Here is a 14,549-nt window from a genome sequence, read left to right as displayed (position 1 = left end):
GAAATTGGCGCAAAAATTGATATCCTCGATTGGGATAAACAAAAAAAAAATGTTTTTGCAATTCCTGGTTTACAGTTCGTCTTTGAGTGATAAAACGGCCTACTTTTCCATACCAACGGAATGGGTGCTTTAATGAACATTATGCAACTCAAATGGGTTGCGTAATATTGATTATAACACTCATTTGGGTACTATAATGAAAAACCAACATTTGAACAATAGTTACATGACTACATTTTGCTGAATTAGCTTGGAAAAGTGCTCAAATAGTGTATTCTCTGCGTCACATAATAAAAATAAATAGTGAAATGGACATGACATCAAAAATTTCCAAAGGCAAGTACATCTATCGCTTCACGGCTTATCGAACTATGCAATGAGGCACGGTAACATGGAATCTGATTGTTCTCTGCAGCAACATAATTTATTGTCAAGAATGATCATGTGGAGTAAATTAGATTAAATTTTGGTACAGATTTATCAAATTAAAGTCCATTTTTCGTCATTGCAAAATATAGCGTGTGCAACTCGTTGCAAAACTCGATTTTTTCTGCACTCGTAGTATTTATTCAACTCGGCAATCCTCGTTGGATAAACGTACAACTCGTGCTGAAAAAATCATATTTTTGCAACTAGTTGCACAAACTACTATTACACGACATTTGAAAGAGCAACTCATATTCTTTATTATGTTGAAAAATTGGAAATATGTTTTTTTATCTCAAGTTCTCAATAACACCATAACAATAACAAAATAACACCACTATTAATACGCCGAAGAACAACGCCACTAGTGCAAAGCACTAACTTTACAATGTACTTAGTGATCGTAAAACAGCAGCAAAAACTGAATATTGGCAAAACTAGAGCCTGATAGGCTGGACCCTTAACCTAGATTCCTTTTTATTTTCATCGAGGAACGGGGCCTACCCTAGCCATACGGAAAGATACGCGACTACAAAGATCGTGCTGAAGATGGCTGGTATAGTCTTGGAAATTTTCGGGTTGAAAGTTTTCTCGACTTCCCTGGGCATAAATGTATCATCGTGTTAGCTTCATGATATACGAATGCAAAAATGGTGGCATAGAAACCTCGCAGTAAACAACTGTGTAACACAGCAAATAATTTTGAAAATTCAACGACGTGTAAAATTGCAGCTTATCCCATCAAACGAATTAGCATTCGAAATTCAATAAAATTTGATTGAATTTTACAAACAAGCACCGTTTACAATTATTTCGATTTAAAAGAATAGTGAGATCGATTGAATGTTACGTTTATTTGCATGCTCCAAATATGTGCATGAAAATACATTTAAAATCACAACATATTTTTATCTGTGAAGTGCTTAATGAACACTAAGCTGCAAGGCGGCAATATCCCAGCGGAGGATGTAGTGCTAATAAGAGGAAAGGGGAACGTGAGCTTCGTGAAAATCGTACCAAAAGTGTCATTCCCTGACCTTACTCTCACCAACCGATGGCTGCCACATCCCCATTCAGGTGCTCTTCGTAGAGTTGCCGTTCCCGAGCAGGAGATATTGGCTAAATAATACTTAATTCTGTTATTGATACCATACTCTGTTATGAACTAGCCCTGCATAAGAGGTAAAATACCAAAGGAATAATACCAAAAACTAATATGCAGAATACTTAAGCCATAACAAACTCAGTTATTAAATTGAATTTCAATACCAAATGCATAACCAATTATTATTCGTTTGGTATTGAAATACCTAAGCATGGTATGCCTCAAGTATTCTGTAAATAAGTTTTTGGTATTATTTTTTGGTATTTTACCTCTTATGCAAGGCTAAATCATACCAATTTCTGTTATCGAGGTCGTCGCTCCTGCTCTGGTTACGTTTGGATCAACGCTCACGCTCGTTCGTAAGAAGTCCGTTTACGCCCCTGCCCCCTACACACATCGGGCTGTGCCACGTGGCCCTTACGTGAGCAGTTTAACGTCTTATAGAACTTTCGTGTGTTATTAGCAAATCGAGTTTTGAATTTTATTTCAATAGCCATAGTTCGAGTATTATCAAGGATATGCCTTTTTGCAAAATAGAAAATATATATGAGAAGTTAGATGCGAGAAGTTAGTAAAATGAGTAATAAAACGGTTAAAACGAAATTCCCGTTAAAATGAGTAACTCGCAAAACTGCAAAACTAAATTCCACAGCACCTACGATGGTATAACCCGCGACGAGATTATAGTTGGTTCAACACATTTCAATACATAATTTAAACTTGAGCGAGTTACCTACATCGGTTATTTTTATATTGCGCTGAACTATTGGAGTGACTATATTTGAGAGACGGTTGGATAGGAATGTTGAAAATGCACATAATCCTTTCCATAAAATTGTCCCGCTGCAGGTGAACATTGAACGTGAGACGCCGAGAAAAAATGGGAATGGAATGTTGATGAATCATGAACCTGTCGCTGTCGTGTTGATTGTTATTAGAGGATTGTAATGTGAATAGCAGAGACTGTCAGGAGAAGTAGGATCGCAGACGGAAGCATAACACCGAAAAGGATGAGTGATGCTTCTGCCATTGGCTGGCTGGTTAGCTATAGGTCGGGGGAGAATGGCCTCAATTGTACTTGTTGGGCCAAATGGCCCAACAGTACATTTAATTATGTTATTTGAAATTCAACTAGAGTCAAGTACCACACCATTGTGACGGCTGTACTGTTGAGGTCGTAACAAATACATGCTAAGTTACGATCAAGTTACAAAATAAAATGGAATTGAATCAGATCTAGGCAGATTATAATATACAATTATTATTAAAGCGTTCAGAATCAGTAGGAACATAATTGCTCTAAGTAGAAATAGTTAATGAATAATTTTGTCAAATTTGTTTTTATGTACACAGCGCAGCTTGAAGAGTGCTTTTTGGACCATCTTTTCCATTTCGGATGTCTGCTACTCGAGGAACACACTCGTCGTCGACATTATCGTCTGCATTGCTGTCGTTCTCGCCATCGTTGTACCGTTTTGACTAACATTCTGAACACTTGAACACATTTTTTGTGCAATATTGAATACCAGCCAAAATTTGCCTCAAATGGACACAAATAACGAACAAAAACTTCGCACAACACACGTACAAGACAATCTGTAAAATTTTGACATGTTGTCGTTGTTAGACAGTTCCAATGTATTTTTGTATTTGTAAAATGTCTAAGATTCATTAAAATGTTTTAAATAAAACTCCATATGAGAATGGTTGTTTGATATGAAAGTACCTATGCAGGTCTGATCAGAAATTGAAACAAAACGGTAGCTGCTAGTTCACTTGCGAAAGGTAGGAGATACACTACACATGGAATCCAAGGACAAAATCTAGGAAATGAGTGTAGTAGATAGCATCCAGTTTAGCCGAAAGTGCAAAACAAATAATCACTGATTTTCTCATTTCAAGTAAAATGAAAATACAGACAGACAATTGTTTGTTCGATTGCTCCTTCATCAGTAAATAGTCATAACTCCATTTCGACAGATCCAGAATTTCCCCCTGAGTGCGCACTAAGTTAGCAACTTGTTCTATGTTAAGAAAATTATTTTGAGCTTTTTAGTGGAATGTCTTCACTTGTCATAAGACGAGTTTTGTACAATCCCATTGAATTCCACCACTTAATTGTATCTTGACAGATACGTTTTTCGACCTCAACAGTAAGGCCGTCTTCAGTGTCTCGTACTTGACTCGACATGTCAAGTCATGTCGAGTCAAGTACGAGACACTGAAAACGGCCTTACTGTTGAGGTCGAAATACGTATCTGTCAAGATACAATTAAGTGGTGGAATTCAATGGGATTGTACAAACTCGTATTATGACAAGTGAACTTGTTCTATATTATATAGTTTATAATCACCCACCTTTAGGTGATAATGCATTTTATTTATATAGGTAGATTATCATTTTTCAAATTACTTTAATTCAATCGATCATGAGTTATATATCAGTAGCGAAAAATATTGTGCTTTGCAATAAAATGACAACTTTTGTAATCATTTTCCAAGGCTCTCATAGATGTGGAAAATTTATCCGTAGTACAAATAGCACGTGTTATGGTTATCAAAGCATTCATCGCCATAATCCACCACGTGGCGGCCAAATTTTCAAAAATATCAAATAGCTTTATATCTGGATGTATGTTTTTCTTAGGCGACTATCTGGCGCTCATTTTCAGTCAGTCATTACATGACTTACATCGAGATCAGCTTCTTTTAAAAAATCAAGGGCTACTTTGGTCATTTTAAAACAAAAACATGACGTAATTCACTGTCAAATTTCCTTTTTCACCACTCATACAAAGTAACCCAAAGTAACAAAGTAAAACAAGTTGCCCGACTTTACCAAAAAGTATTTCACGCATATTATTAACAAAATTTGTCGCGCTGAGTTGATTGGTATAGCGATTCCCAACGTTTTTCTTCAAACTTTTACATTCATTGAGGTACCCCTTATTTTTTGCTGTAAATGAAATTAAGCATAACTCATGAGATATATGAAAAATTGACATGAAAACTATCAAGATATAGGCAATCTTAAAAGTTGCCTGATTTTGCAAACTAATTTCATGCATCAAGCTTCCCATAAGGACTTTTATAGGCTTCTTGAAAGGAGGCTTCCGAGCCTCTTGAAAGGAGGCTTCCGAGCCTCTTGAAAGGAGGCTTCCGAGCCTCTTGAAAGGAGGCTTCCGAGCCTCTTGAAAGGAGGCTTCCGAGCCTCTTGAAAGGAGGCTTCCGAGCCTCTTGAAAGGAGGCTTCCGAGCCTCTTGAAAGGAGGCTTCCGAGCCTCTTGAAAGGAGGCTCCCGAGCCTCTTGAAAGGAGACTTTTTAGACTCTTGAAAGAAGGGTTCCGACCCTCTTGAAAGGAGCCTTCCGTGCCTCTTGAAAGGAGGCTTCTGAGCCTCTTGAAATGAGGCTTCTGAGCCTCTTGAAAGGAGGCTTCTGAGCCTCTTGAAAGGAGGCTTCTGAGCCTCTTGAAAGGAGGCTTCTGAGCCTCTTGAAAGGAGGCTTCTGAGCCTCTTGAAAGGAGGCTTCTGAGCCTCTTGAAAGGAGGCTTCTGAGCCTCTTGAAAGGAGGCTTCTGAGCCTCTTGAAGAGAGGCATCTGAGCCTCTTGAAAGGCGGCTTCTGAGCCTCTTGAAAGGAGGCTTCTGAGCTTCTTGAAGAGAGGCTTCTGAGCCTCTTGAAAGGAGGCTTCTGAGCCTCTTGAAAGGAGGCTTGAGCTCTTGAAAGGAGGCTTCTGAGCCTCTTGAAAGGAGGCTTCTGAGCCTCTTGAAAGGAGGCTTCCTGAGCCTCTTGAAAGGAGGCTTCCTGAGCCTCTTGAAAGGAGGCTTCTGAGCCTCTTGAAAGGAGGCTTCTGAGCCTCTTGAAAGGAGGCTTCTGAGCCTCTTGAAAGGAGGCTCTGAGCCTCTTGAAAGGAAGCTTCCGAGCCTCTTGAAAGGAGGCTTCCGAGCCTCTTGAAAAAAGGCTCCGAGCCTCTTGAAAGAAGGCTCCGAGCCTCTTGAAAGAAGGCTCCGAGCCTCTTAAAAGAGGGCTCCGAACCTCTTGAAAGGAGGCTTCCGAGCCTCTTGAAAGGAGGCTTCCGAGCCTCTTGAAAGGAGGCTTCCGAGCCTCTTGGAAGGAGGCTTCTGAGCCTCTTGAAAGGAGGCCTGAGCCTCTTGAAAGGAGGCTTCCTGAGCCTCTTGAAAGGAGGCTCTGAGCCTCTTGAAAGGAGGCTTCTGAGCCTCTTGAAAGGAGGCTTCTGAGCCTCTTGAAAGGAGGCCTGAGCCTCTTGAAAGGAGGCTTCTGAGCCTCTTGAAAGGAGGCTTCTGAGCCTCTTGAAAGGAGGCTTCTGAGCCTCTTGAAAGGAGGCTTCTGAGCCTCTTGAAAGGAGGCTTCTGAGCCTCTTGAAAGGAGGCTCTGAGCCTCTTGAAAGGAGGCCTGAGCCTCTTGAAAGGAGGCTTCCTGAGCCTCTTGAAAGGAGGCTCTGAGCCTCTTGAAAGGAGGCCTGGAGCCTCTTGAAAGGAAGCTTCCTGAGCCTCTTGAAAGGAGGCTTCTGAGCCTCTTGAAAGGAGGCTTCCTGAGCCTCTTGAAAGGAGGCTTCTGAGCCTCTTGAAAGGAGGCTCTGAGCCTCTTGAAAGGAGGCTTCCAGAGCCTCTTGAAAGGAGGCTTCTGAGCCTCTTGAAAGGAGGCTCTGAGCCTCTTGAAAGGAGGCTCTGAGCCTCTTGAAAGGAGGCTTCTGAGCCTCTTGAAAGGAGGCTCTGAGCCTCTTGAAAGGAGGCTTCTGAGCCTCTTGAAAGGAGGCTTCCTGAGCCTCTTGAAAGGAGGCTTCTGAGCCTCTTGAAAGGAGGCTTGAGCCTCTTGAAATGAGGCTTCCGAACCTCTTGAAATGAGGCTTCCGAGCCTATTAAAAGGAAGCTTCTGAGCCTCATGAAAGGAGGCTCTGAGCCTCTTGAAAGGAGGCCCGAGTCTCTTGAAAGGTGGCTTCCGAGCCTCTTGAAAGGAGGCTTTCGAGCCTCTTAAAAGGATGCTTCCGAGCCTCTTGAAAGGAGGCTTCCGAGAATCTTGAAACGAGGCTTTCGAGTCTCTCGAAAAAAGGATTCCGAACCTCTTGAAAGGAGACTTCCGAGCCTTTGAGGAAGGAGGCTTCCGAGCCTCTTTGTAGGAGACTTCCGAGACTCTTGAACGGAGACTTCCGAGTCTCTTGAAATGTGGCTTCGAGCGTTTTCAACGGATATTGATATCCTTTTATCCGTTTTTAAGCTTTCAACATTATTCACTGATGGCTCGGCCACTGCGAAGCTGGGAGAGGTCGCCATGTTCACATCCAACGATTTGGTATTGTGGGCGTTGATAACTAAACCCGCCAAAGAGCAGCGCTCGGCAAGGTCGTTGAGGTTACTCTGCATATCACACCGCCATTGAGCTAGGAGTGCAACGTCATCCGCCGATTCGAAGTCTCTCGTTTAGACGCGCGACTACAAAGCAAAGCCATGCTCAGGGTGGCTGGGTTCGATTCCCGGAGCAGGTCTAGACAATTTGCGGTTTGGAAATTGTCTCGACTTCCCTGGGCATAAAAGTATCATCGTGTTAGCTTCATAATATATGAATGCAAAAATGGTAACCTGGCTTAGAAACCTCGCAGTTAATAACTGTGGAAGTGCTTAATGAACACTAAGCTGAGAGGCGGCTCTGTCCCAGTGTGGGGATTAATTCCAATAAGAAGAAGAAGAACAGAACACATCTGTTGCGGGTGTGAACCTTTTTTGACCGCAGTTTCTTCTGGAGCTCGTAGTAGGCCCGACTTCCACAGATGATGCGCGTTCATATTTCACGACTAACATTATTATCAGCCGTTAGCAAGGATCCAAGGTAGAAGAATTTATCGACCACCTCGAACGTATCCCCGTCTATCGTAACACTGCTTCCCAGGCAGGCCCTGTAGAGCTCGCAATGGAAGTGCTCCAGGGTGTTGAGTTTTGCCAAAAACTATTGATCTGTATGGAAGAAAACGTAAGATTCGGTGCCAATTTGTTAAAAAAAAACTTTATTGTTGTAATGCCAAATGGCTTTATGCCAAATGACACATACCCGTTTATTCTGTTGTTTAGGAAAGAAAATTGCATTTTGCAAACAAATCATTGATTGTGAGCAAGCATTGTCAATTCTAATGTGTTTGCTTGCTTATTGAGATGGGTGATTGAAATTGGGGCAGATACCCTATTTTGAAAATTCAAGTAGCAGTAACCGTAACGACATAATTTTGCATGGGAACGGATATTCCTGGCAGACTTTTTTACTACTTACATTTTCGCGTACATGCTTCATCGAAGCAAGGATTAGGGGAAGAGGCCCCAAAACGCCCCTCCGGGGCAAAACGACTCTCAGGTATTCACTTATATTTACCATGTTTGAGATAGCCTTAATAAAACTAGACGTGAAATTATGTAGGCTAGACGAAAAAGTGTCAAAATAATTGATTGGAATGTGGAAAAAACTGAAAAATCTAACATTTCGGCGTGGCAAAACGCCTTAGTGGAACTATCCTACAATTTACTCGCGTCTCCAAGCACTTTCCATGCCAGAATGCTGATGTGCCGAAGCACCTAAGAGCTGCCTGCTAAAAGGCGTTTTGCCTCATGAGTTTTCCGGCAACGAAATATCAACACTTTTTTGAAATGAGAATATTATCAATCTCAATATGAGATTTTTTCTAATTTTAATATGGCATCAGCTAGCTATATTGTTTAACTGTTGCGTGAGGTAGAAACACCCATGAAAATCGTTATAGTTAAGGCATGAAAAGCAGACTATGCTTAGCTAGGGCATATTGCCCCTCCTTCCCCTAAAATTGTTTTTCACTCTTGTCTGTTGCTTGCTTTTGGAGATTTGTGCCCATAACAGCGTGAAATAGTTTCGAAATTTTATTTTCACACGATTTATCTTCAATTATTATTTTTTATTGTTCAGTTTTGCTGGTTCTGCATTCTAAGTTCTTGAATAGCTCGTTTTTAGCTAAACAATATTGCTAACATTGGTTTAGGAGCTGTGCTATGAACGGGACTTTTGCGCTATATGCAATTCAATCATACATGATTATAAAAATGTCTCCAACATAACTATTTGTGGTTGCATTTGGGTGAATGAATGAATATATATATTTTTTTAAATCCAACTGTATTCATCCCACGCAGCTTAATTAACATGATTTTCTTCTTCTTTGTGTCCTATAGAAACTGCCCTGCTGCTGCCAGCGGATCTGTCCAAGAGCCGACACGAGAACGACACCAGTGACATCCGCCGCAACTTGAGATTGCGATACAAAAACGCTTTCAAACACAACCGAGGAAACGAGTAAGTACACGATGCACTAATTAAGGATTCACTCCAGTCTTCCTTCAACTTTCTAAACTATTTATACAAACGCTTCATTGAGCTTAACCCCATTATGTTTATCTTCGCCGTCCTGCACTCGTCATCGGTACACCGCGGCGGTCCAACTATTTATTTCATTCTTTCCCCGCTGTTGTAGACACTAGATGAAAAATGCTCACTCACCACTGCATAATTCATTATCCTTATTAATTTCTTAGCGCTTGGTGTTGCAGTGCAAAGAATGCTTGGAGCACATTTCCAGAGATCCAGGATCAACACAAATTCATCCTGCACCAGCCGATAAAAATTCCGCATTTCACTTGTTTTAAGAAGGGGAAAATGGGGTTGCTTATCAATATGACAGGATTTACAAACTTCTTCCTTTTCTCGGACATTACGCTCCACAGTGGGATAATGTTGCTTCGCAGCTTAGTGTTCATTTAGGATTTCCACAGTTATTGATTCTGTAAGGTTTTTAAGTCAAGTTACCCTTTTCCGTAATCATATAACATGGGGCTAACACGATAATACTCTATACTCAGAGAAATCGAGGAAATTGAATCCAATCCAGCCACCTTCAGCATGGTATTGATTTGTAGCCGCACATCTTACCGCAAGGCTAAAGAAGGGGAGCTGATAAATGATGCCTGATACCTCTATGAACCACATAATCTGCGAAAAAACTGTTACTAAAGCTACTTATTCAACAATTAAGTAATCCTTATGCAGTTGTTTACTTTTGCTCTAAACGAGACACCAACAATTACTGAGGAACGAAAACTTTCAAATAACCACTTTGCTCCACTTCACCTTACTTGAATCTTCCGTCCCGAGCACAGTTTTAATTAACTTACTCCGGGATGCAAGTTTACGAAAGTATGTTATCCCATTTTATGCTCACTGCTCTGTTTTTCTCCGTTTCGCATTCTCGCACAGGTACTGCATAGAGTTTGAAGTAATTAAAGCAACCAAGGCCTGTCACCGGGACAAAACCTACAACTCCCTGGCCGAGGGCGACCGGGTGATTGTACGCTGCGAGCTGGAGGCCCTGCACGAGGACAAGTCCATGGTGGATACGATGGTAGCGGAGATCTCGAACAACTCAATCCTGGACGACGAGGACGACGAACGCCAGCAGCAGGAGCGAAAGCCAAAATTCCGATGTCGCGGGGAGGGCCTAACCGGACGCAGCACCCGGTTCTCCAGCTTGGCATTGCCCTCCTGCCGAGGCAAGTGGATGCGCGTGGCGGCCAAACAGCTGAAAAAATGCTCCAACATCGAGGCACAGTTCATTTTCGTCTAGATGTGGCCGTCGTCGCTGCTGCTGCTTGCACCCCACAACCCATCACCGAACGATCGGTTTGAGCTGGGAGGCGAATCCTTTCGGCAAATGAGAAAAGAGTAAAAACGCGGAGCCACGTGAAAGTGACACCATAAATGTGTGTATCATCGACAATATTCAGCTATTGGGAGGGACAGTTTGGAGAAAGGAGAAAAAAAATCCTAGAACTCAATAAAGTCACTCGGTATAATAAAAACTCTCGAGAAAAGTGAATTAAAAAAGCGCAGGAAGAATTCTCGTCACACGATATGAGCACGAAAAGGCGACGGGAACTTGTTAGTTTTAGAACAGGTGACAGTGACATTTACTGTCACAAGTTTTTAAATCTTATCTTGATAGAGAAGAACATGAAAAACTTATCGAGAGATTTTATATTTTAAGATAGACATAAGTAGATAAAAATCTTGAAAAAGCAGGACAGTGGAGAATGATCCGAGCTTGACTCGGTTGATGAAAGTAATATCAATCACTATTTATTCATCACACGAAATTAATTAAGTGAAAAGTACGGCAAAATACTCGAATTATATATGAATTTAGAGAAACTTGGTTTTAGCGCATCATTCGCCCAGAAGTATTTCGATTAAACTGTTCTCAATATTATATTACTTCCCTTTTTTACAATACGTAAATCCAATCTAATTTAACGATTTAATCCATTTATCATCTGTGGAACATCCAGAGCCTATAGAAGAGTGCCATATCGAACGAATCAAACATGCATCATTTATTTAGCAAACCAATTAGTTCTAAAACATGTTTCTACTTAAATCTTGAAAAGATGGGATAGTAAAATGATTGCAACGAGGAGTAATCAGTAAATATCATTAGGTTTACTTTTGTGGTTTAGTATAAAAGTGTAAAATAATGTTAAATACAAATCTTAAGCTAAAGTTTCTCTTTCTTTTTTAAACAATCCGAATACCATATCACGCCACCCAGATTCGACATTTGAAGAGAGACATGAGTTACGCCACCCAGATAAAGATAAGAAAATGAGAACCCTTGTTAGATGTAGTAATCTAGAAGGCAATCACACATAGGTAGTTCGGATATCCCTTTGTGTGAGGTGGCACGTTGATGATGATGGATTTGAAGACAAGCGACACGCACAATGTCTGTCCCATAACGACGCTTAAAGTTTCGACTATGTATTTCGGTTATGTGATCCAAGCATCCAATCATGATTCTTTCTTCAACAGGTAGGTCTTCTTCTTCATCATCTTCAATGGTTCCATATTCCAACTTTTAACTTAGTATTCTATTAGAATTTCCTCAGTTATTATTTGAAAGCTTTTCTATGTCCGCCATTTCATGAGTATCTATCTTGTGTGGCAAGTACAATGAATACACTATACCCAGGGTTTCGAGAAGGTTTCCAATCCGAAAACATCGTAGATCGTACCGAGAATCGAGCTCGCCATCTCCGGAGTGGCAATCTTACGCCTTTGCTCGCAAGGCTACTGGAGACGAGAGGTAGGTCATTGCAGGTTATATCAATTCGTATCTTCTTGCATTCTGTAAAATATTAGACAGCTCCGTAATAGACCGGGAGTTTAACCACATGTCCACTTGAGTGAAAAGTGTATGCATTTCCACACGATGTCCGAGTTGGCACACCAGTCGAAAATGAGTTTGCGAATACTGTTATCGGATTTCAGCAATTTTCATAACTGCTGGAATTCGTTTACTGTTCCCTTGAAGCAGGTGGCCTTGTCCGAAAGGATTTCGGAAAAGCTACGTCGTGTGAGAACTCGCTTGAGTGCAGCCAGAAATGCTGTGGTGGAGAGGTCCTCAACAAGCTTCAAGCTCACCAGTCGTGTAGAAAAGCACACAAATACAGCAATGTATGCTTTGGAGTTTTTTTGGGACTTTCTCTTCGGTTTGGGATAAAGTTACTCGGGTGCTTGGTAGGCCTTCTTTTGCTGGCTGAATCACAATAGCTTCGGCGAAGCAGATCTCTACCACTGAGCAACACGATTTTTGGTTTGATTTTTTTATATTTTGCTTCATCATTAGTTGCAGACTCGCGTGCATTAACATTCGATAATAATTTGAGGATAATGATCGGACAAAAGAGTAGCTAATCGAAGCTTTCTGGTGAGAATGGTACAGTTCTACTTTGTTTCAGGAGCCACGAAGTGTCCAATCTGGCCACCGACTCTTATCAAACCCTCGTTGGAGATCTCAGGTTTAAGCCATTTCATGGGCGATGATTTAGCGACAATTTGATTATAAGTACCTTCAGCGTGGTGCAATTCAAAAGTTGTCAAGTAAGATTATGTTTCCTTCGGGTTAGGGACAAAAGGTCGAAAGACAAAAGGTCGAAAAGACAAAAGGTAGAAAGTCAAAAGATCGAAAGACAGAAGGTCGAAGGGACTGTAACCACAAGTTCATATTTAGTAAATATAATGTCACCCACACCATGCAGTGAGAACCTAAACCCAAACTCCGCACCTCTATTATAAATTACGGACAGCCTGGTGGAGGAATCATCAACTGTCATTGAAAATGTGCAGAGCCTATCGTTAATGACAAAGTAGTGAACATCGCGAGCACTCACACCTGTCACTTATTTAGAGTGGTTTGAGCCAGGTTGTCATTGACAGGAAGAGATGACAACCTTTAAGATGCCGTTTGTCAATCTTCGGGTTGACTTCGAAACACCTTTCGATTTTCTGAGGCCAGCTAAGCAACCGAAGAATAGAAATCCCTTTCTCGAGTAAGAACCGCCAACAAACTAAGATGTGCGCGTCGAAATAAAGTTTAAGAAAATTTAATTTGTTATAATTTAACATAGTGTGAATAGAAGTAAAAAGAAAAGTTTGCTTTAAGAGTGAGCGGAAATACGATTAGCAAGAAAAGGGTCTTTTCTGTCAGAAAGCTTTCTGAAGCACCGAAACCTGTTTTCTCGCCCACAGTAAGGCCACCGGATCAGCCAGGACACGGAATCTGCCATGGTAACAGATAAGCCACGTGTAGCGGTAAGCCAGCTATTCCACGCCATTCCGCCCACCATCAAACAGAATAACACCTCCACGCCGTCGTATCCCGATCACGCAAGCTCAAGGAGCTTCAACCCCATTTCGTCAGGGCCAGAAAGCAGCACAAAGCCCGCTCTCGAAAGCAACTCGAAGCGTTACGTAGACTATTTCATCATCCGTTCGGTCATTCTATCATTCGTCCGGCCGCTCCATCATCTGCCCGGCCGTAGAAAGTACCGCAAAAGTCACGTCGATCACTCAGATTGGTCATCCATCGTCCGGCTGGACCTTCCCTCATCCGCCCGGCCGTAGAAAGCTCCGCAAACCTCCCGCCGATCGCCTAGACAGGCCCTTCATCATCCAGCCGGCCGTAGCGCCACGCAAGTTCCACCGATCGCCTAGATTGCTCAACCATCCTCCGTCTAGCCGTAGAAAGCTGCACGAAACCCCCAACGAGCGTCCCGCTTGGTCATCCGTCATCCTCGTAACCCCGCCGTAGTCAGACGAAGCAAGATCCGCCGACGAACACCAGCGCCATCCGGGCGAAAAGTGTACCGAAACATCGCATGTATGGAAAGCTCTCCACAACATCCTACCCACCATTACCACCAGCCAGCTAGCCAACATGTCGCAGCAACCCGGAAAAATCGCAAGTACCCTCCATGTATAATCTCTCAAGCTCAAAATGAGCCAATAAAACATTAGCATGTAGTTAAACTATTGGTGGTCGTTTCCTTAAGACGCACAGCCCTGTTTACTGATATACACCCTTTGGTTTGTTCGCATTCCGCACCAGAGATGCCAGATTTGAAGACATGTCTTCAATTTGAAGACATTTGAATCTCTGTGAAGACATTTATTTCGTGAAGACATTTTGAAGACTTTTCAAAATATTTGAAGACTTATCTACTTATTTGAAGATACTCGAAGACAATCAATAAGCCAGCGAGAGAAAATATAATTTTATTTCTTAGTTATAAATTCTGCGACTTCTATGGCCAAATCACACCAAGCGCCAATGAAATATTTTTTGCCAAGGTTTTCATATAATAGATTTACTTGGTCAAAATTCGCATCGGACATCGTTCAACGCCATAGCTGAGGATCCCTTACAACAAATGTACGCATGACTTAACATGGAATACTTTCCGTTTGTCTTTTGCGAACAAAATATCACAAGTTAGTCAAAAAGCCGCTTGGTGCGGTTTGGCTGAATCCCAACCATATGTAAATTATGCAAAAAAAAAATACAAAAGTAATAATAGTCTTTGTCTGGGGCTTAGAATCTCAATCATAAAAATACATTCACACTTGACTTCATACGCACTTAACTTGGAGTTAGGCGCA

At 41.7% G+C, this 14,549-nt stretch overlaps 1 protein-coding gene across 1 annotated transcript in view; it reads left to right on the top strand.

Moving 5' to 3' along the window:
- Window positions 1-11,111, top strand: part of LOC134219542 (somatomedin-B and thrombospondin type-1 domain-containing protein-like) — a 225,033-nt gene extending 213,922 nt beyond the window's left edge. The window contains exons 4-5 of the mRNA XM_062698288.1: window positions 8,735-8,855; window positions 9,813-11,111. Of these exons, the coding sequence (XP_062554272.1) occupies window positions 8,735-8,855; window positions 9,813-10,179 (488 nt within the window). The 3' untranslated portion in view covers window positions 10,180-11,111. The remainder of the gene's footprint in view (window positions 1-8,734; window positions 8,856-9,812) is intronic.
- The last annotated feature ends 3,438 nt before the right edge of the window (window positions 11,112-14,549 follow it).

The sequence above is a fragment of the Armigeres subalbatus genome, chromosome 3 (genome assembly GCF_024139115.2).
Source record: "Armigeres subalbatus isolate Guangzhou_Male chromosome 3, GZ_Asu_2, whole genome shotgun sequence".
In the NCBI taxonomy this organism is placed as follows: domain Eukaryota; kingdom Metazoa; phylum Arthropoda; class Insecta; order Diptera; family Culicidae; genus Armigeres; species Armigeres subalbatus.
The sequence above is the reverse complement of the archived record's forward strand: the minus strand, read 5'-3'. Positions and strand labels throughout refer to the sequence as shown.